This window comes from Lepidochelys olivacea, assembly GCF_965140295.1.
Source record: "Lepidochelys olivacea isolate rLepOli2 genome assembly, chromosome: 17".
Classification (NCBI taxonomy): Eukaryota; Metazoa; Chordata; order Testudines; family Cheloniidae; genus Lepidochelys; species Lepidochelys olivacea.
The window spans coordinates 22,255,595-22,278,977 of NC_140427.1; the positions used below are offsets into that span (position 1 = coordinate 22,255,595).

The window sequence follows — 23,383 nt, forward strand, 5'->3', positions numbered from 1 at the left end:
TTCACCCTTTGCCCTGGCTCTAGTCTCACGGGCTCTGAGGCAGGGTGGAATGTGCCGGCTGGATCTCGGGGCGCTCTTTAGGGTATTGACTCTGTCCTGGGCATTGCTGAGTTGATCCCACCGTGGCAGAATGACATTTTGGCACCTGGTCGTGCTGCCTCATTGCTGTAGAATTTTGATGCCACCTCCTCCCCACTATGTGGTGATGACATCATGACACCTCCCATGCGGCATCGCGCTGGGTTTCGAGGACGTTTCATCTTGTGCCATGACAGCAATAGTTTGACGCTGCCACATGAAAACGTTTTGGGGATCACATCTGTGGTCACCCTGGGACTGAAACAGGGGTGCCCCAGCTCTGCCCCATGGAGCCAGTAAGTACAATGCTGGCTGGGCCTGGCCTTACCGCTCCCCATGTGTCTGAAGCCGGAACACGGCAGCAGCTGCAGGAGCAGTGAAAGCTTGCATTGATTCAATGGATATTCTGTGCCTGTGTTTGTCAGGAACGAGTCTGGGAGCCAGGCTCAGAGGCAGGAAAGCAGGAAATAGGGGAACGAAAGAATGAGCCACAACAGGGCACCTGTGATGCTGGGTCACTGGTGCCCCCTGGAGGAGAGAGTGCAGTGGTCTTGCCACACCAAGGGCTGCGGGACGAGGCGTCAGCAGGGCGTTGAGGGAAGGATGGGCTACCGTTGCAGCCATTAACGGAGCAGCGCTGCCAGTGTTTGCCCTATTCTTGTGTTGTGATTTGAGTCCATTTTTTCCAGGCTCCTTATGATGAGGTGAGACGCTGCAGCTGGCTCAGTTACTCTGGCTCAGCTGTTGGCCCCTGGACCGAGGTGAAATCCCTCTCCCTGCAGAAGCAAGCAGCCATGGTCTCCTGCCCCATCAGGGTGGTAAGGGGGTGGGATATATAATCCAGGCAGTCCCCAGGGAAGTGGAAAGGCAGGGGAAGGAAGGCGGGAGCTTGCCTGGGGAAGGGGTAGGAGAGGTGCAGGGAGCGGATGGAGAGGATGGGACATCGTGGGCTAGAAGGAGAGAGCGGGAAGGCCTGCTGCCAGGGTCTGGGAGGTGAGGATGGAAAGCTGCTGGGGGCTGATGTTTTGCTGGGGGGCTAGGAGGGGGACTGCTGTGTGGCAGAGGGCATGAGGGGGAGCCTGGGCTCAGCTAGGGGCAGAAGGTCAGGAGGAGACAGGCTTTGCCACCAGGGGAAAGTACCTGCCTGCCCCCGCCCCAGCATGTCATTTAGTAAAGCAAAGCCCCCGTTCCCTTGGGAAACATGACAAAGGAGTTGGAGTTAACTAGGTGTCCGCAAATGCTCTCGTGAGCGTGAAAATGGCATGGGCAGGGTGCCCTGCAGCATGTGCCCAGGGAGAATTCGGGAGGTGCGGGGGAGGGGCTGAGGGGAGCGGGGAAGGGGAAGCTGCTGGGTGGGCTGGAGCGGCCGGTGGATAGTGGTGGGGATGTGAATGGGGCAGGGGCTCATGAGTGGGGAATGGAATAGGTAGGGGAGGGGCGAAGGGGAGCAGCAGGGCAGGTGTCAGGGGCTGGGGGAAGCAGGGAGTGGGGAGTCCCTGGTGTGGGGGCTGGGAGAGATGGGAGGGAATGGGGGAGGCCAAGGCAGGAGCCCTAGGGAGGGGGAGGGAATGAGTCCCAGGTTGGAACATTTCAACGAACAAGAAGCTTCCCTGAGTGAACGACAGGAACCTCCTCCAATGGGAGGCTTCCCAGGGAGCAGGCGGGGAGGTGGGGAGAAGCTGTGCTGGGGGTGTCACTGTGAGAGGGGCAGTGACACCCCCACACACAGTGCCCAGAGCCATGGGGTGGGGGCAGGAGGCTGCAGCCAGGGAGGGGGAAACAGGGCTCTCTGAGCTGCCCGGGCAGGGAGGGAGATTAGAGCCCCCTGGGGCTGTGCCCCTGCCCCATGCTCAGGGTTGGGGCAGGGGTAGGATCTTGGGAGCAGTCGCTGCCCTGAGGAGGAAGGGCTGGGTTAGTCAGGACCCCCCACCCCTCAGTGCTGGGCAGGCCCAGGTACCCGGGGATGGTGGTTGGGGTCTGGTACCCAGGCGGGTTGCTATTCCTCAGTATTCGGCAGGCCTAGGTACCCAGAGGAGATTGGGGTTCCTCAGTGTTGGGGAGGCCCAGATACCCGGGGCGGGGAGGTGTTGGTGTCCCTCAATGCTGGGCAGGTCTAGGTACCCCAGGGGGGTGGGTTGGGGTCCCTCAGTGCTGCCAGGCCCAAGTACCTGAGGTGGTGGTAGTTTGGGGTTTGGTACCCTGGGAGGTTGGTATTTCTCAGTATTGGGCAGGCCCAGGTACCCAGGGAGGGGTTAGGGTCCCTCAGGGCTGGTCAGGCCCAGATACCCGGGCAGGGGGTTGGGGTTTGCTAGCCAGGAGCTTGGTATTCCTCAGTGTTGGGCAGGCCCAGGTACCCAGATGGAATTGGGATCCCCCAGTGCTCGGCTGGCCCAGGTACCCAGGAGAAGTGTGTGGGGTGGGGTCAGATTTAATTCCACCAGCCCCACTGCGAACATGCTTCACACACACTAGCAGCCTCAATTTAGACAGCAGAAGTGGGGGCTAATGCTTCTCCCCTCCCTCCAGCAACACCTGAGGGGTGACGGTGGCTACTAGAACAGTAGGCAGAGGTCCCCACCTCCTTCCCACCTCCCAAGACACCTTTGAGGTAAGTCACACAGCAAGGATGGAGGAGGAGGCAAAGAGGACAGAGGGGTTAATTAGCTTCTCTCCAAACACTAATCCCCTTTGGCTCTCTCTCAGCTCTCCAGACAAACTCCCTTCTACAGGACGAATAGACACGGTAGCTGTGCTGGGCCGAGTTAACCCACTAACCTGCACGTCTCAGTCTCAAGGTTGGTCTCTGCCTAGCCTCACAGCCTCAGCTGGTGACACTTACTGTGTCAGAGAGAATAAATGCTTATAGCTTGGCTATGCCACAAATGAGAAATAGGATCGTCCTCTGAAAGGATTTGAAGTCCAAACACCAAAGATGGAGAGTGGCACAAGGCCCTGTATGTAGAAAGGATGGGACAAAACTAAGGAAAGGAGAATTGAGGCTTACTATCACAAAACCCTTCCTGACAGTGAGATGTATCTAGCATGAAACAGCTTCTTCCAGGGAAGTTGTGGCACTCCATCATTTACACATTAATGGTTGGGTAAAAGCACTTGTGAATGTTCTGTAAAAGCAGTTCTATGTCAGGCCTCGGGCTGGGACCGAAATAGGTGACAAGCTTGTTACCATAGAAGTCAGAGGTGAAAACAAAACTAGGATGGGATATTCCCATCACCACCGCCTGATTTCTATGATAAACTTGTGACATATTTCATCCTCTGGCTGAGCGGGGCCACACTGCTGATTATGTCATTCACTATGCCCTTGCATCTTCCATTTGTCCCCCTGATGTTGTTGCATGTTCCCCGAGTTCCTCTGAAGTTGGGGACTCTGTGGATGACTGTTTCGCTCTTCAGGAACTATGTGACAGTGAACACAAGGGACACAAAGGAATTTCTAAATCAATCACCCTTTATTCACAGATAAAGCACTAGAGAGCTACAGATCTATGGAAACTAACAAAAACCCACAAGCAGAATTTTTTTTCCAGTGTTCACACCACTCACAGAGCCCTTTGGGTTTTGATAATTCCTTTCAGGGTCCCAGGACCCTCCTTTCCTTCGCTCCCCTACCTGCCACCCACTGTACAGCCTTGCCTTCTGGGCCTGATAGCCTCTCTCAGAAATTGCTGATGGGAGAGGCTTCCTTTTCTAATGTCCCAGTGCCCCCCCATCAGGTGACTCTCAGTGGCTTCAAGTCCCTTGTCAGCTGATACATTACTTGATTACAAGCCCACCTGGGAGCTCTGGTTCCCCTAGGAAGTAGGCTGCTTGCTGTCCTAGGGTGCTTCCATTTGATGGGAGAACCACCAGGTTAACCACTCTTGTTGCTCTGCATTGCTAGCCATGTGCTAACACTTCCAGGACTCCCAGTCCAAGATGCAGATAAAAAGACAACAGTGAAGAACTGCTGAATTGGAATTCATTTGCAAATTGGATACTATTAATTTAGGCTTAAATAGAGACTTGGAGTGGCTAAGTCATTATGCAAGGTAGCCTGTTTCCTCTTGTTTTTTCCTACCCCCCCCCCCCCAGATGTTCTGGTTTAACTTGGATTTAAACTTGAAGAGTGGTCAGTCTGGATGAGCTATTACCAGCAGGAGAGTGAGTTTGTGTGTGTATGGGGGTGGGGGGGATGTGAGAAAACCTGGATTTGTGCAGGAAATAGCCCAACTTGATTGTCATGCACATTGTGTAAAGAGTTGTCACTTTGGATGGGCTATCACCAGCAGGAGAGTGAATTTGTGTGGGGGGGTGGAGGGTGAGAAAACCTGGATTTGTGCTGGAAATGGCCCACCTGATGATCACTTTAGATAAGCTATTACCAGCAGGACAGTGGGGTGGGAGGAGGTATTGGTTCATATTCTCTGTGTATATATAAAGTCTGCAGCAGTTTCCACGATATGCATCTGAGGAAGTGAGCTGTAGCTCACGAAAGCTTATGCTCTAATAAATTGGTTAGTCTCTAAGGTGCCACAAGTACTCCTTTTCTTTTTGCGAATACAGACTAACACGGCTGTTACTCTGAAACCAGTGAAGATACAGTGCAGTTTACACTCAAAATGGTGTTCATAAAATGGTGTTTGTAGTTTCATTTAGACATGTACCGACTTAACTAATCTGTCACACCGGGTTAACTCCCTGCGGACACAGAGGGGGATCAGCCCCACTGTGGATTTCTCACGTTTGGGGAAAGTCTCCCTAGCTAGCACATAGGCAACCCACACTAATGCTAGATGGCTGTTTAATTCCAGCCAGCCACTAAACAGTGTGCAGTGATGCCCCACGTCAGGTCACCTGGGACAGAATGAACTCTGGGCTCTTGATTTGAAAGCATGAGCTAAAGGGAGCCAGGGTTGAGTTGTGGAATTGGGAGATCCTAGGGGCTATACAAGGACATATGCATGTGGGCCTTGGTTCACTGTGTTAAGTGGAACAGTCGGGTTGGGGAGGGAGAACAGGATTGTTTAAGGAGCAGCTGACACTCCATGCAAAGCTCTGACCACAGACTGAGACAATCCTGTCTTGGTTGGTTGGATTCTGTCTTCATCCTCTCTGATTGGGGGATTGGCCCTGCTTTGAGCAGGGGGTTGGACTAGATGACCTCCTGAGGGCCCTTCCAACCCTGATAGTCTATGATTCTATGACTTCTGCACAGCTGGGGCCATGTGCGTGGGGGCAGGATACTTCTCTCTCTGCCTGCTGCTCCGGCATGATCCTTAGCCTGGGACACAATCATCAGTCCCTAGCAGTCATTACGGTGCCCCACACAGGAGTCTGGGCAGGGAATAGGCGGCAGAGACAGGTGGAACACAGCAGTGGGGATGGGTCCAAACGGCAGCAATCAGGTCCGAATTCCCCCCAGGGTGGGGGTGGGAGGCTGGTTTGGTTCATGCCCATCTCTGCTCTTAAGGGATAAAGATCCTGTTTTCCCCACCCTGAGGCTTGAATGGCAGAGAACGATACCAGCTATAAGCCCTCCCCAGCTGGGCATCACAGCTCAGAGAGGTCTGACAATCCCCAAACAGTGGGTAGGGTGTGGGGCTCTGGGTGGAGATCTATAGCTTTGTGGGCTCCGGTGGGTCCAGGCTGCTGTCAGGAGCTTGTGTGTGTCGAATCATGGTGGCCGTGGGCAGCACAATGGGCAGGGCGTTGGTGCCCCGCTCGTGCCAACACATGTCTAGGATGGGGTAGAGCTTGCCCTGGAACTCCGCCCGGAAGGTGTAAATGGGGATGAGCTCATCGGGGCTGTCGGCATTGTAGAAGGTCAGCTCACCCTTCTCGTAGTGCAGGTAGATGCCGATGCGCTGGGGCCGGGCCGTAAGCGGCAGCGTGGTGCGGGGGTTGTTGAAGGCCTCGTAGACCTTTCCTTCCTTCAGGCCAATGAGCCACACGCCATGCTCGGGAGACTTGTTCAGCTTGCCCTTGCGGCTAGCTGTGCCCTTGATGATGCCCAGGCGCCAGTGGCTCTTGGTGCCTACGATCACCTCCCAGTAGTGCTTGCCCCAGGAGAAGCCCTTGTTGGTGAGGATGCAGTTGCTGGAGTCAAAGCGCTCAGGATTGCTGCCCCGGCCCTGGTAGAGCAGCCTGCTCTGCACCACAGTGTTGTCCTTGGTCAGCTCCAGCAGAGGATGTCCTGTCACCGGGTCCAGCTTCAGTGTCTCTGGGGCTAAGGAAACACATGGCAAGCAGAGGAACCTCAGGGCGGGAGACCCAAGCGGCTAGGCCCAGGTGAACCCTGAGCAGCTTTGGGGGTTGGACCAGGACCAGGAGAGCCCTGAGCAGAGAGGCAGGCCTGGCCAGGTGCAAGGAACCCTGGGAGAGCCCCGAGTAGCCTAATGGGCCGGATCCAGTAGAGCTTGTCCACAGGCAGCACCCCTATCTGAGCTCTTGCATAGCCAGGAGAGTGACCCATGTAAAGCTTCACCTGGCACATGCCTGAGCAGCCCTGCGTGGGTCGGACAGCGTGGTGCATGCCAGAGGGAGCATATGCACTTGACCATAGGTACACGCATACTCTGAGCACACTGCAGGGGACTTACTATGTGTGGTGCAGTACCTGGCAGGACTCTGCGGAGCAGACGTTTCCATACTGTCATCTTGATGTCATCTTGGTGGAAACCTGGCTTAAAGGAGATGGCGCTGAAAGTCCCTTCAGGTGGGTGCTGGGGGAGAAACTCTGACCTGGAGGGAAAGACACTCCCAGGCAGTGGGGTTTAGTGAGAACATTTAAGGGCCCTGCTTCCCACCCCATTGCCCACATCTGGCAGAACTCAGAGTCTCCCTGGCTGCTCTAGCCTCCATCTGTGAGCTGAAGGCCGGGCAGTGGGTGCTCAGCAGCCCCCAGGCCATGGGCACTAAGCTGTGCCAGGTGGAGGGGGCATGGGCACTACGTCACTCCCCTCTAGGAAAGTAAGCCATGGGAGCAGAAAGCCTGGTGCCTCGCTGCCAGGCTGCTCCCAGCAGCACTGGCATGGAGAAGGAGTGCAAACCGCAGCTGGCATGGGCACAGCCCTTGCTCACCACTAGAGTTGGGGCCAAGCCCTCAGTGCCTCCTGCTACTCCCATGAAAGGGCCCTCGCAGTAACCACTCCTAGGAAACATTTCCCCTTCCTGGGTTCTAGCCATCCTGGCTGCCCCATGGCTCGAAGGAGGGTCCCAAGGGTGGAGGGTAAGTGCTCACCTGGAGGGGAATGAGCCGTAGTTCTGTAAAACACAACACACACACACAAAGGCAGAGTTAGCGCTGACAGCCTCAGCCCCATGGCCGGGGAACGCTGCAGAGGATTCCTGGCCAGCACTCTCACCGACTCTCCATCTGACCCTGGCACCAGCAAATGGCGCCTCTCACTGCCACCTCCGCTTCCCGCCTGTGCAGGGAAGGTCAATGGAAGCTGCACAGACTGGGGGCAGGGGGTCTCCGGCAGCCAGGATGGGGCTGAGGGACACAGGGATGGGAGGAATCAATTGCCAGATGGAGAGAGGCTGGAGAGGGTGCGATAGAACCATAGTTGTCTAGGCTCCTCCGCCATAGACAGGCATGGCACGGTGCCTGTCTCTTGGCTCTCCCAAGGAGGCTGTGTGGAGGTACCTGGCTCTCCCCTCTCCTGGGGGGAGATCTGGCTTTCTACTTCCCAGGGAGGAAGCATGGAGATATCTGTCTGTCTGCTCCCCCCGCAGGGTGCATGGGGTGCATCTGGCTGTTTCCCAGGTTGCATTGTGGGGTGTAGGGCAGTCTCCTCTCCAGAGTTTCCATGGTCATTCCCCTGGCAGACAGACTCACCCGGATGAAATCCAGCTGACTTTCATTATTGAGTTTCTCCAGCGAGCTCTCCATTTCCTGCAGCTTGTGCAGGGTGTCTGATGTCTGCGTGACCTGGGACTCAATGGAGGCAATGAGGTGGCCAGCCTTCCTCTCAATGCTCTCCAGGAAGCTGGCCTTCTCCTCGTCAATGTATCGGTGCAACTCCTGGAACTCCTTCCGGATCACCCACTTGAAGACGTCTGACTCATTCTGCAGGGGGACAGTATGTTCTAGGAGCCAGAGGAAAATACCCGGGACAAGACGTGGGGTGGCCCTGCCCGCTCCCTGCTCAGCACAACTCAGTCATTCCACCCGCTTACAGCGAGTTATGCTCGATGCAGACCATAGGCCAACTGCAGACCACCTGCCTTCTACAGCAGGGCACACACCCTCCAGAATATCTTAGTGGTTAGATCTCTCACCCGCATGTGGGAGATCCAGGCGAGTGGCTATTGGCTATTCTGGGTTCAGTGGATCTCTCTTTCTTTGTGACATTTTTTAGAAGGTCCTTGCCTTGGTTTTGTCCCGAAACAGAATGAAACCAAATGCAGAAACCTCCACTTATTTTTTCACAAAATGGAGCTCTTGTTTTGTGGCCACTGCTGCTGCTTAAGACATGGAAATCGCCCGAAGCTGACTTCCCCTGGCAGGGCAAACATGCCCTGAAGCTATCAGTATTGATCTTGTTGGAGAGCTAGCTCTGGCCAGGATATTTTACACTGGTTATCTCACTTTCAAGGACACTGGGTCAAACCAGCTCTGAACAACGAATTGCCCAGCCTGTCTGTACGCTTGCCAGGAAGTTCAGTGCCACAAGAGATGGCTCCCTCACCCCTTCGAAAAGCAGGGCTATTTTTAGTCCACACTTTGTGAAGAACAACAACCCCTCTCCTCTGCTAGCAACAGAAAGCAAGCGTAAAACAGTAGGGCTGGAAGGGATCTCAGGAGGTCATCTACTCCTTCCCCCTGGGCTGGGGCTGGGCCAGATAACCTTAGCCCAGCCCTGGGAAGCAAGACACTTATTCACCTGCCTCTCGCTCAGCAGGTGGAGGACATGGGACCAAGGAGACTCTGATATGGTGTGGGTTGGTAGGGTGGGACTCTGGGAGGGATGGGAGAACCATTCCCGATGTGGGGCAGAGGGCACTCTGGGATTTTATTATTATTATTATTTTATTTTATTTATTTAACATTGATATGGCTGGAGTGCCTAATGGCCAATCAGGTCAGGGTCCACTGTGCAGGGCACTGTACAAACAGTTAGCAGTGACCGTCCCTGCCCGGAGGAGCTTACAGGCTAAAACAAGACATTGCAGGGGTTGAGAAACAAGCTAGCCAGGGTAGGAAAGACAGGGTAAGACAACTAAAAGGATGTGTGCAGTCCTTAGCCAATCGGGAGCAGTAATCAGAACTGGGGCTGCTCCCAGGTTGGGACCCAGGAGATTCATGGTCATGGGCTCCTCTCACAGCTCCCTGCACTTACTGCGATCCGGGTTTTATTGTTAACCAGCTTGCTGATGTGCTCATCCAGCTTCCTCTTGTGTTGCTGGACCTCTGTTATTAGCACTGAAAGCTCCTCCTGCAAAGGCAGAACATACTCCTGTTAGACTGGAGTCTCTAGTCTAGGATATTGCACCGAAGGGAATAGCCAGGTGGCAGTCACCTGGCAGGGGTTTGGCTCTGGGCCCCACACTCCCCCATGTGTGCAGGCCAGCCTGGCCCTGAATGGAACCAGTTCTCCTGGGGTCAGTCAGACTTCCCTTGATCACTGGCTTCCCCCCATGGAATACAGGGCATGATGAGACCACGTTCTCCTAGGCTTCATGGGAAATTCATTTATCATTCCTTTTCCATCCTGCCTGAGTTCACCTCTAGGCCTCTTTAATGTTAAGTTACCTCGATATTGTTAACCCTAGCAGCTGGGCCAAATTGAGAACTGGGCAATTCTGTTCTGTCCATCTAAGATTCTCCCTGTGGGCTCATTTGACATCTAAATTGCTCTGCACTGTTAAACAGTTGCTGAATCCCACCCTAGAGGTGGCTGCATTTGAGTGGTGAGCGAACTGGTGTTGTATAGCAAATGCAAAAACCACAGAACTCTTGCAATGTTATGTTTGCACAAAAACTCTTAAGAGTCTGGAAATGCGAAAGTTGATATTCCAAGGGCTACATTCCTTGGGCTATGTAGCATGTTCTGTATGTTATATGGGATACAATTACAACCTAAACAGAAATATGTTAAGCTACATGTTTAAAAGGACATTGTCAGCTTGAAACCTCATCAGTTTAAAAAACTGAGTTAAAAGCAGTTTCAGGTATGACACCTGCCCCCGAGTCCCCCAGCCAGTGGTTCTGGTTGAACAATCACATTTTCTTTTCTTTTTTTTTTTTTTTTGGGTGGACACCAGAGTTAACCATGACCAACTGACATGCTGTGAAACAGGACAGTACTTATCTACACAGAGTCTGTCTAGACTAGGAAAAGATTCTAGGTTACAATACGGCCAGCTAACACGATAGTAAGATACTAATAACCTGTGTCTACGCTTGGTGGTAAGTGGTGTTTCAAGTCACGTTAGCCAACTCAATTTTAAAAGCACCCTTTTTCCTGGCAGTGAGAAACCCTGCACATTTAACATGGTTTTCGTTGGCAAGTGTCCTCTCTAGCACAGTAATGGGGAATAACTGGTGAGGTGGTGGCACGGCAGAAAAGGATGGGGGGTTACAGTGGGCCAATATGGTGCAGTTGGAAAAAAAAGGCTAGAATAAATCTGGGGTGTATTAACAGAAATGTCCTATGTAAAACATTGAAGGTAATTATTCTGCTCCACTTGGCACTGCTGAGTCATCGTCTGGAGTCCTGTGTCCAGGTTTGGGAGCCACACTTCAAGAAAGATGTGGAGACAGTCCAGAGGAGAGCTGTGGCGGTTCAATACAAGACAGGACACGGCTTTAGGCAAGCAAGCAGGCTGGTCTGCTGATGGGATTGCCCCTGTCAGCTTTTCCACCTCTTTTATTTCTCTCCCCCCTGCGCATCACATACCCCAACCGACCGCAAAAGGCATCAACAAAGGAAATAATATGACTTTGATTAATATTCCTATTTACTAGCCTCTATCTACTACAATCTTTATTCTCAAGCCTTGAGCTTCGGCCGAGGAAGCTTCCCACGGCTGATGTCCTTATTTTGACTTCCCAGATGGTCCATGTTTTCATGGTCCATGTCCTTGGATAGAACAGAGCAATGTGTGCATTGCTCCTACGCAACAGTCGGGGTGTGCCCTGACTGTTTCCAGGTGCATGAACGCTACATGAACCCTTCAGAGAGCAACAAAAATTATTTGAGATTTGGAAAACCTGACCTATGAGGAAAGGTTAAAAAGATTGGGTGTGTTCAGTCTGGAGAAAAGTAGACTGACAGGGGACCTGACAAGAGTCTTCAGATATTTTAAGGGCTGTTATAGAGGACAGTGATCAGCTATTCTCTGTGTCCACTGAAGGCAGGACAAGAAGCAATGAGCTTAATCTGCGGCAAGGGAGACTTAAGTTAGCTATTAGGAAAAACTTTCTAGCTATAAGGATAGTTAGCTCTGGAATTGGCTTCCAAAGGAGGTTGTGGAATCCCTGTCAGTGGAGGTTCTGAAGAAGAAGTCTGGCAAACAGCTGTCAGGGCTGGTCTAGGTTTACTTGGTCCTGCCTCAGAGCAGGGGGAAGGACTAGATGACCTCCTGAGGCCGCTTCCAGTCCTACAGTTTTATGATTGTATCATAGTAGGCAGGCCCATTATCTCACTCTGATTTGCAATTGACAGCCTGGGAATTTGTTTAGTGTGAGTGTTCCAGACTATTAATAATGTTAAAAACAAGCATAGCATGAATCACCACTGTGTCCTTCCTCTAACCTGATCTATGGACATTGGTCACTGCCCTTTCTGTGTGATCTGGTGGAGAAAGATTTGGGGGTGTAGCCAGATTGAACAGTATCTCACTAATTCAAATGCCACCAGTGAGTGGGTTCTTTTGCAGTAACTCCTCCCCTGCGCTCTGCACCGATGCTGCCTCAGTGGCGTTATTATTCCTCATTTACACTGGGGTGAGCAGCCAGGATCCAGAAGAGCCTTCAAGCATGTATTCCGGTTCAGGACAGCAGTTAAGCACATTCAGGTTCCTGAACTGGAGCCTCTAACAGAGTAAGAGAGAGGAGAGTTGGCCCTAGAGGTTCTAGTTCTGTCGCAGCCCAGATATACCCCACTTCTGAACAGGGCCCCAAGGCCCAAACTGTGGGCAGGATGCACTTCTCTTGCCTCACACACCCTATCTGGTGTCAGGAGCAGAAGGGAGCTGGGGCTGAGTCTGTGCTTTTCCATTTACTGGCTGTCACATGGTCTGCTGGAAGGGACCCTTGCTGGTTACATCAACAGGTCAGAGCCTGTGTAGCCGAGTGCTCTGTCTCCCAACCTCCCTGCGCGGTATCTCAGTCTTATCAGCCCACTCTTTTCCAGAGGTGTTTGAGCACTGGAGATGAAAGGACCCTGGAGTAAACAGGGAACAAGACTGCCTCTCCCTCCAGCAGTCCCCCGCCCAATGTCTCCTGCACTCCCTCCTTGGACAAACATTAACCCTTGCAGCCCCCAGGGAGCTGGGTCCATGTTGTTATCCGTGTTTTACAGAGCGGGAAAGCAAGCCAAGCAGATTGAAGGATTTGCTCGAGGTGACAGATAGAGCCAGTCACTGTCTGCAATGGAGCTGGAACAGAGGAGCTTGTAACTCCCAGCCCTGTGATCAGATCACTAGGCCATCAGGTGAGCACATCTGCACTGGAGTCAGGGAGACACAGCAGGCACAGACCCTGCAAGGCCCTTTCCAGGCTGGGCTCTGAGATGTTTAATTGATGCCAGAGACGGGCCCAAGCTGTGATCAGGGTCTTGCTTTCCCCAAAGTCTAGGGCATCCAGAACAGGATGGTAGGTTCTAGTCCAGTTCAGGGCTGCACAGAGATTCTGTTAATAAATTAGGGGCCGAAGCAATTGGTTTGCAGATGCTTTTCCCTGGCCTATTGATCCTTCCAATCAGTAGTGTCAATGGTCGGAGTCTCTGCCCTGATGCTACTGCAGGGGTGGCCAACCCGTGGCTCCGGAGCCGCATGCGGCTCTTCAGAGGTTACTATGCAGCTCCCTGTACAGGCACCGACTCCGGGGCTGGAGTGACAGGCGCCAACTTTCCAATGTGCCGGGGGGCTCACTGCTCTGCCCCTGGCTCTGCCCCAGGCCCTGCCCCCACTCCACCCCTTCCCGCCCCCTCCCCTGAGCCTGCCGTGCCCTCGCTCCTCCCCCTCCCCCTCACCCCCAGAGCCTCCTGCACGCCAAGATACAGCTGATGGTGGGGGGGGGCAGTGCTGGCTGGGAGAAAACTGGGAGTGGGTGGGGGGAGCTGACGGGGGGCTGCTGACGTGTTACTGTGGCTCTTTGGCCCTGTAGATTGGTAAATTCTGGCTCCTTCTCAGACTCAGGCTGGCCACCCCTGTGCTACTGGGTCAAGGCTCACTTGAGCCTCAGAGGAGCATGGGTCCAGTGACACACTGACGATGGGCTGTGAGCCCTTACCCCAAGAGCAGGCGTGGGACTGCCGCACGCCGGCCAGCTCAGCTCTGGCTCGGTCACAGCCAGTTTGAGTGAGAGCAGCAGTGAAGCCTGGCAGCCCAGATGGGCCCTGCACGGGGAGGCCTCACCCACGTGACTGTCTGTGTTGCCACAGCTTCGCTGCGATGGTTATCCCAGGTCTGGTGCTGCGATCACACCTCCTGCCTGCAGTGTGCGGACCCCTGGGTTACTGTGGCCACGGGACAAAGCCCAGCAAGCCCGATACCCCGTCTTGGTACGCTCCCAGTTCCCGCACACCGGGATCCAGGGTTTGTGTCAACTACCAGCCTGTGCCAGACCCTTGTCCCGCTCTCACTCCCACACCAGGTCCGGAAATCCAATCAGGGATGGTCCACTGGCTGTGCTTTTATCACCTGAAACCCGCCCAGCTCCTCCCTTCTCACCCTCCAAGGAGCCCAGTCGCAGGCCTGTGTCTTTCCCCAGCAGCTGCCATGGGGCAGGCAGTGCCCAGGGCCAGCTGTTAGCTCCCCAGGCACTTACCTTCATCCGGCTGTATACGGTAGAGACAGGCAGGATCTTATGCTGACGGTGAGCCCCAATGATGCCGCAAAGCCCACAGATCACCTCTTGGTCCTGCTCGCAGAAGAGGCTGAGGGGGTTGTGGTGGACAGGGCAGGACTCCTGGTTGGGATCTGAATCGCCCATGGTCCGCAGCGCCTCGATGACGCAGGCCAGCGTGACGTTGGGCAGCAAGGTGCTGCAGTCCACAGCTTGGCGGCACACGGGGCACAGGAGCTGCTGGTCCAGGTTGCACATGAGGGACCCCACGCAGGACTTGCAGAAGGAGTGCCCGCACTGGAGCATCAGGGGCTCCTTTAAGACCTCCAGGCAAATGGGGCAGAGCAACTGGTCCTCCAGCTCACAGACACTCATCTTCCGAGCCATGCTGCAACAGGCGCCTGTCCCGGCACGGTGGCTTGGTCCAGTCTTGGAGGAAGAGCCCCTGGGCTGGAAAACATGGAGTTAATGAGAACAGTTCCTAATGTAACAAGCAGGATGCCTCCAGTGGAAATCTGTCACCCACCGGCTGAGGAGCTTAGGAGGAGCACATCCCTTTGGGGTGTTTAACTGAATAAACCTCCAAACACATCTATCCACCTAGGATGGGAGATACCTCCACAGGGAGCACATTCCAATGGTGCTTGTGATCCACACCGGCTGCCCGCTTGCTTCTGTGTGAGGTGTTAGGTGTTGGTTTAACCTATGAAACTGGGAATGGTTTGGGCTCTGCTGACCTCTGAGACCCTGCCCCGCTGCTGGTGTGCTCGCAGGACAGCGGTGCTCAGCTCCCGTTGGGGGCTGCCCCGTTTACACAAAATAGGGCTGTTCTTGATAAGAGGGCATAGACTGAGCTTATTTCCCCTCTGGGCTGGCCAGAGCCCATGTTTGATCACCAGCTGCAAGGCTGATCTGTTTCCCCGGCCTTCTGCACGGGATAGCGGGGGAGTGGAGTGGGGTGTTCCCTGATGGCGGGGACACGTCTTCATCGGCACTGGGCTCATTTCTGTTTCTAAAAGTCTCTGTTGAATCCTTCTCTCAAATACTGTACATAGAATCATAGAAGGGTAGGACTGGCAGGACTGAAGTAACATGAGTTAGGAGCATGGGTGGCAAGTGAACTGGCAGTTGGTGGAGGCTAGCCCCTCCCCTTTCTCCCCCTCCCCCACTGGAGCCCAGAGCGGCAGAGCCCCATCACAGCCACTGCCCTACCACCTCAGGCCAGCGCCCCCAACCCCTACTCTGACCCATGGAGTGGGCGGCACGGCCGCATGGCCCCCGACCCCAGCCACGGAGCACCAGGCGGGCACCAGCCCTCGCCTCCCCAAGTCCCGGCAGCAGGCCATCAAGCTCAGCCCCAGCCTGGGCCACGAAAGAGCAGAAACTCACAGGCACTCCTGGGGGCGGAGCGTGGGTGGGGCCACACAAGGCTGTTTGGGGAGGCTCAGCCTCCCCCAGCCTATGATATCCGCTGCCCATGGTTAGGAGGCCTGGAATTAATGCATGTGAAATATCAAAATGAATGGAGGAATAAATCAAATAAAGAGTCAATGCTCAAAAGACAGGACTATAGAACAACCACCCACAGAAATCTGCTGAGAAAAAAAATCACTGATTCAGAACTTCTACAGCCACAAGCAACCATTGTGATCATCTAGTCTGACCTCCTGTGGAGCACAGGCCAGAGACCTGCCCCACAATCATTCCTAGAGCACATCTGTTAGAAAAACATCCATTCTTGATTTACAAATCCATCAGGACCCTGGGTAAATTGTTCCAATCCGATACTGAAGCAAAGCTGTGAAATCCAGGTTTGAGACTCACACCCACTCCCTTCTTGAGTCAGGCCTTGGTGGAGGATTTCCCCTTAGATGTTGTGACATTTCAGGGTATTTAAGGGGTATACACATGCACCATCTTGCTGGAAAATGTCTAATAAATCTACAGGCAATTGACTTTAGTTTAACAATAATAATTGCATGTACAGAGTTCCCTGAGGAATTCCCACTGTCCCTCTGGCCCATGAATGCTCCCCTCTTCACTTCCATACATTTCTACGATTCTCCCATGACCTGCAACAGAAGCAGCTGGAGGGAAAGAAACTTAACATGTGAGTAAACGCAGAGACTCAGGTGCATGGAATTCTTACAAGCAGTGCCTTGGCCACGAAAAAGGCCAAGAGGCCTGTGACGAAGTGGGGAATTTTCTGTAATATTTTTATGAATCTTGTATGTGCTGCAGTGTCCTCCGTACTTTGCATTTCTATCCAAAGGTCGCTACCAGGTTAAATCTGCTCCTGGGTCAGTGCAGGAGACATGAGGTGTGTGTCACCTTCTCACCGGGATAGACTTAGTGGATCATTAAAGGGCTGGCTGAGGCTGATCCGTATTAATGGAAAATCTGAGAAGACAATGGGAAACCTCCATTCACACCTAGCAACCAGTGACCAAGAGGAAGGAGGTTTCCCACCCACCTCTCAGCAGGGAAGCTGAGCAGAGGCCAGCTCCAGAACAAAGGACTGAGAGGTACCAGGCAGGGGATAAAGAGTAGCTTTTGGAGAGGCTGGGCTGGTCCTCCCATGGACACGGACAGGCACGGGGACCGAGAGCCTGAAATGAAGTCTGGAGCAGTTGGCCTGGCCAGATGGACAATGTCTTAACCTTGATTTCTCTGTGCTAACCTAAGCCCAATGCTGCTTTCCAGGTGACTAATAAACCCTTCTCTGTTTTGAAAATGCTGCCTGGTGTCACTGCAAATACCTGCTGAAGTGCAGTAGTCCTTGAAGAGCACAAAAGTCTCTGACCAAGAGTATATCTCAGTAGGGCTTGCTGGACACAGCTCATGGAGTGAAACAGCAGTTCTGGATCCCAGGGGCTCGGTCTTGGAGGTGGTGAGGCTGCGAGGCCAACCCTGAAGGATGAGTGGGACCCTTTGGGCTGAAGAGGTTCCTTCAAGAGACTGTTTAAAAGCTGGGTCATGTGGATTCGTGACAATATCCTACATCTCCTCTGCCATGGCAGCCCTGCCCCTAAGCTAAACCCCAATGAACTTTTCTGGAGCAAGAATCACTCTGCCAACCCAGAACGTCTCCAGGGCTCCTGGCAGCAAGAGATTCTGGGCTGCAGGATGCAATCAGCCTGTTTTCAGAAAAGATTCCCCCACATCTGGGGTGGCCTCTCCAGACGTAGACATCGAAGCAATAACATAACATCCTCCCTCCGAGTTTGGCCCATCCCTCATCTGGAAGTCCTAGAAACACTGCAGAAAATCCATTCACCACCTATGATTGATCCTTCTCCTTGGCTAGTGAAAGAATGGAGAGCTCACGGGGCCCCTTCCAACTGAGACTGACAGCACCTCCTTTAAGCATGTCCTAGTCCAGCCTGAACTTGGGAAACACTCCATGCTGCCAGCGTTTCCTGCACCACCCACTAGCTATGCTTTCACTTCTGAGCAAGCTAAGTGAGAAGCTCATCAAGGCTCTCTGTTAATTCCACCTGGATACTTCCAATATTCTGAGCCTTCCCAATCAGGCTTCAGGTCAGGAGAAGGAACAGAAATGGCCATGAACACGAGCCATATATCGATTCTCATAGTGCAGGATCTCTTCATGTCATTCAATGTCAATCAATGAAATGCTGATGTCCTGCCTTAGGGGCATAAGCTGAGGTTTGTGGGAAAGCACTGAGGTAGCTACAATCATTCCTCTTGGACCAGAGCCAGAGAGCTGTGATGGGCACCAGCTTCTCCGCCTCCCCTGTAAAGTTCCACAGTGATCCATCCTCTCTCCCATCCTGCTTAACCACTGTAGGAGGCAGCTAGGGAAGATTATGTCAATTGGGTTTCTCTGTTGTGCTCCTGGCCACAGTAACTGGGGATTGTGAATCACATGGGCTCAGATGCCAGCACTACACACACAACACGAAGCACAGAGCTTTCCAGCTAATGTGAACAGCACCCTTTCCCAGATCTCTCAGTGCTTGGAGGACCTCAGCACTTAGACAAAAAGCAGCAGGCTCAAGCCAAACCCAGCCAAGCTGGAGGTAATGTTGGTAAGGAGATGGGAGCTTTGCAAGGGACTAGCCACTACCATGAAGTCATTCTCATTGAGGGCATGCTCACTAAGGAAGGTCATTGCCTAAAGAAACCAGGAGGACCACAACCCTCCTTCAGATCTAAGTGGGACTGTCAGACCCATTTCCATGATCTCATCTTCCCACAACAAATCATGCAGACCAAAGGGGAAATGGGGAGACATATACAGAAACCTTTCCCTGTACTGGCTTTTAAAACTTGCAACATGACTCAAACCCCAATGCAAAGAGTTCAGGACAAATGCCCAGAGAGATTGTGCTTCAGACAGTGCCCAAAGAATTAGAATATAATCACAGCCCAAAACAAAAACTAAACACATAATTACAAGATAGTAAAAGACTAAAAACACAGATAAAAAGGACCAGTCTTGGCTGATTTATTAAAGTGGGGAGAGAGGCTGGAGAAGACACTTCAGAAGAAGCAAGTTCAGTACCTGATGGCTCCACAGTGCATAGATTGGGGAGGGTTTTCAAAATGAACTCCTCTATATAAACTTTACAGCCCTCAGTGAGCCCCAGAACTACTCACCTTCCACTGCTCAGTCTTTCTTTCCTTCCCCTGCTCGCCCCTTCAAAGCTGCAGGGTGCTTGGCAAGAGATCAAACCCTGAGGGGTATTATTCAGCCTGTCTGTGACTGACAGAAACGTTCAGTCCCCTTAGGCAGACAGAATCCAGCTAACTGTGACAAATGATGGACACGCAGCTCCCACAGCAGCAAAGCAAGAGCGCCCTGTCACACCCACTTCTTTTTCCCTTTTCTTTAAATCCTACTGAGAGCTCTCCCCCTTGTCTTCTTAAACCTGGCCCACAAATGTAAGGAAAGATGGGACCCACCACAGCCCGCAGACATGGAGAGAACAAGTACTAAGAACAAGAGCCTAGCTATCTTCCTGCACCAATCCATGGTGCTTACCTCATGACAACACCCTACCACACCCCTTATTCCACTCCCCCCCACCCTGCTCACTGTAAATCAGGTGTAAACACACACATCATATGACTGAATAGCCAGCCACCGAGAGCTCCACACTTGATAAGAAAGATTCAGATGGTTATTTCAGTCAGCATGCGGCTTCCAAGGAAGTCCTTTAGGCAGTGGTTCTCAGCCAGGGGTACGCGTACCACTGGGGGTACACAGAGGTCTTCCCAGGGGTACGTCAACTCCTCTAGAGAGTTACCTAGTTTTACAACAGGCTACATACAAAGCACTAGCGAAGTCAGTAAAAACTAAAATTTCATACAGACAATAACTTGTTTATACTGCTCTATGTCAGTGTTTCCCAACCTGGGGGGGGGGGTCGTGATTTATTTCATAGTCATATGGTAAAAAGGAGAAAGTACGCAATTTTTCCATACTAGTGTGGCTGTGACACTTCTCTATTTTTATGTCTGATTTTGTAAGCATGAAGTTTTTAAGTGAGATGAAACTTGGGGGACACAAGACAAATCAGCCTCCTGAAAGGGATATAGTAGTCTCGAACAGTTGAGTACCATTGCTTTTGGGGTTTTACATGGATCCAGTCCAACTGGCAGAGTTGATGGAAACATTTTTTCAATGAAAAAAACATTTTCACTTGGGTTGAAATTTTCTGGGTTTTCTACAAAAACAGAAACCATTTTTTTTTTTTTCAATTTTTGGTCACCTATTTAACCAAAAATTGAAACTTTTACTGAAAACAGTTTAGAGAAACATTTTCATGAGAATTTTTTTTTGGGGGGGAAACTTTTATGGTAGTTAATGAGAATATTTTGGATGGCATATTAAACCTCATGCTTCAGGGTTTAAGCCAATTTCTAACAAAAAAGGATTAGGAGACCCAATGTGTGGGTCAGATTATCCCATATCTGCTACTGTGTGGTTCTTCCAACATCCTCTGAAGCAGATAGTTCTGGCCACTGTCAGAGAGGGACTGCTTAGCTCTGATCCAGTCTTGCAATTGCTACGTTTCTGTGTGACCTTCAGCGAATCATTTGGGTCTCTCTGGAAAATGGGGTTGATAATATTTCCCATCCACAGGGCTGTTATAAGGATAGAGTTTGTTAATGTTTGTGAAGTGCTCAGATGCAACAGTGAGAGGGGCTATATAGACCAAACAGATCTAGGCTCTCCACCTGCAGTTTGGTGGTGCAGCGCTAGGTTTTCCTTTTGTACAGAATTATGTTGAGAAACATTTGGTTATTATTTATTAATCTAACAAGCGTGTATCGAGTGCCATAGATAAAACCACATAAACCCTTTCCCAGTTAGAACAGGTGCCCCAAATGAGAGGGTCTGGGCCTTTTTGGGGGGTCAGAAATGAAGCTATTCTATACCTAGATTCAGTGGGCACCAAACAGCAGCAGATTAGATCGATACATTCTTATACTCTCGCAGCTGTTTGTGGAATATAAATAAATTTACAAGAAAGAAAATGTGCCATCTGCTTCCCTCCTAAAATTATCCCATCCTACTGTTACTATTCTCTTCCAGGTTTCAGAGTAGCAGCCGTGTTAGTCTGTATTCGCAAAAGGAGTACTTGAGTCACCTTAGAGACTAACAAATTTATTTGAGCATAAGCTTGCATGAACTACAGCTCACTTCATCGGATGCATTCAGTGGAAAATACAGTGGGGAGATTTATATACACGCAGAACATGAAACAATGGGTATTACCATACAGTGATCACTTAAGGTGAGCTATTACCAGCGGGGGGGGGGGGGCTTTTGTAGTGATAATCAAGGTGGGCCATTTCCAGCAGTTGACAAGAACGTGTGAGGAACAGTGGGGGGTGGGGGTGGGGAAATAAACAAGAGGAAATAGTTTTACTTTGTGTAATGACCCATCTACTCCCAGTCTCTATTCAAAACTAAGTTAATTGTATCCAGTTTGCAAATTAATTCCAATTCAGCAGTGTCTCGTTGGAGTCTGTTTTTTATTTTTTTTGTTGAAGAATTGCAACTTTTAGGTCTGTAATCGAGTGACCAAAGAGATTGAAATGTTCTCCAACTGGTTTTTGAATGTTATAATTCTTGACGTCTGATTTGTGTCCATTTATTCTTTTACGTAGAGGCTGTCCAGTTTGACCAATGTACATGGCAGAGGGGCATTGCTGGCACATGATGGCATATATCACATTGGTAGATGTGCAGGTGAACGAGCCTCTGATAGGGCCTAATCACATCAGCCACACTATGATGGTGTCCCCTGAATAGATATGTGGACACAGTTGGCAACGGGCTTTGTTGCAAGGATAGGTTCCTGGGTTAGTGGTTCTCTTGTGTGGTTGCTGGTGAGTATTTGCTTCAGGTTGGGGGGCTGTCTGTAAGCAAGGACTGGCCTGTCTCCCAAGATCTGTGAGAGTGATGGGTCGTCCTTCAGGATAGGTTGTAGATCCTTGATGATGTGTTGGAGAGGTTTTAGTTGGGGACTGAAGGTGATGGCTAGTGGCATTCTATTATTTTCTTTGTTGGGCCTGTCCTGTAGTAGGTGACTTCTGGGTACTCTTCTGGTTCTGTCAACCTGTTTCTTCACTTCTGCAGGTGGGTATTGTAGTTGTAAGAATGCTTGATAGAGATCTTGTAGGTGTTTGTCTCTGTCTGAGGGGTTGGAGCAAATGCGGTTGTATCATAGAGCTTGGCTGTAGACAATGGATCGTGTGGTGTGGTCTGGATGAAAGCTGGAGGCATGCAGGTAAGCATAGCGGTCAGTAGGTTTCTGGTATAGGGTGGTGTTTATGTGACCATCGCTTATTAGCACCGTAGTGTCCAGGAAGTGGATCTCTTGTGTGGACTGGTCCAGGCTGAGGTTGATGGTGGGATGGAAATTGTTGAAATCATGGTGGAATTCCTCAAGGGCTTCTTTTCCATGGGTCCAGATGAGGACGATGTCATCAATGTAGCACAAGTAGAGTAGGGACATTAGGGGACGAGAGCTGAGGAAGCGTTGTTCTAAGTCAGCCATAAAAATGTTGGCATACTGTGGGGCCATGCGGGTACCCATAGCAGTGCCGCTGATCTGAAGGTATACATTGTCCCCAAATGTGAAATAGTTATGGGTGAGGACAAAGTCACAAAGTTCAGCCACCAGGTTTGCCATGACATTATTGGGGATAGTGTTCCTGACGGCTTGTAGTCCATCTTTGTGTGGAATGTTGGTGTAGAGGGCTTCTACATCCATAGTGGCCAGGATGGTGTTTTCAGAAAGATCACCGATGTTTTCTCAGTTTTCTCAGGAAGTCAGTGGTGTCTCGAAGATAGCTGGGAGTGCTGGTAGCATAGGGCCTGAGGAGAGAGTCTACATAGCCAGACAATCCTGCTGTTAGGGTGCCAATGCTTGAGATGATGGGGTGTCCAGGATTTCCAGGTTTATGGATCTTGGGTAGCAGATAGAATACCCCAGGTCGGGGTTCCAGGGGTGTGTCTGTGCGGATTTGTTCTTGTGCTTTTTCAGGGAGTTTCTTGAGCAAATGCTGTAGTTTCTTTTGGTAACCCTCAGTTGGATCAGAGGGTAATGGCTTGTAGAAAGTGGTGTTGGAGAGCTGCCTAGCAGCCTCTTGTTCATATTCCGACCTATTCATGATTACGACAGCACCTCCTTTGTCAGCCTTTTTGATTATGATGTCAGAGCTGTTTCTGAGGCTGTGGATGGCATTGTGTTCTGCACGGCTGAGGTTATGGGGCAAGTGATCCTGCTTTTCCACAATTTCAGCCCATGCACGTCGGCGGAAGCACTCTATGTAGAAGTCCAGTCTGTTGTTTTGACATTCAGGAGGAGTCCACCCAGAATCCTTCTTTTTGTAGTCTTGGTAGGAAGGTCTCTGTGAGTTAGTATGTTGTTCAGAGGTGTGTTGGAAATATTCCTTGAGTCGGAGACATCAAAAATAGGATTCTAGGTCACTACAGAACTATATCATGTTTGTGGGGGTGGAGGGGCAGAAGGAGAGGCGCCGAGATAGGACAGCTGCTTCTGCTGGGCTGAGAATATAGTTGGATAGATTAACAATATTGCTGGGTGGGTTAAGGGAACCACTGTTGTGACTCCTTGTGTCATGTAGTAGTTTAGAGAGTTTAGTGTCCTTTTATTGAGTAATGACAATGAGTTTCCTGTCCAGTTTTGATGGTAACTTCCTTGGGACCGGGACCTCGTTTTACATGCCTGTAAAGCACCACGAGCTTAAAACTTGTAATGAGTAGAAAATGAGGAAATCTTTGCA

General features: G+C 51.4%; 1 protein-coding gene across 1 annotated transcript; it reads right to left on the reverse strand.

Annotated features, from left to right (window-relative positions):
• Positions 1-5,693: 5,693 nt before the first annotated feature.
• TRIM50 (tripartite motif containing 50) lies at positions 5,694-14,482 on the reverse strand (the record flags this gene model as incomplete). The annotated part of the gene is made up of 6 exons (XM_084651187.1): positions 5,694-6,304; positions 6,695-6,834; positions 7,319-7,341; positions 7,919-8,149; positions 9,423-9,518; positions 14,078-14,482. The coding sequence occupies 6 exons, from the start codon at positions 14,480-14,482 to the stop codon at positions 5,694-5,696; spliced, it is 1,506 nt and encodes a 501-aa protein (XP_084507313.1).
• Positions 14,483-23,383: the final 8,901 nt, after the last annotated feature.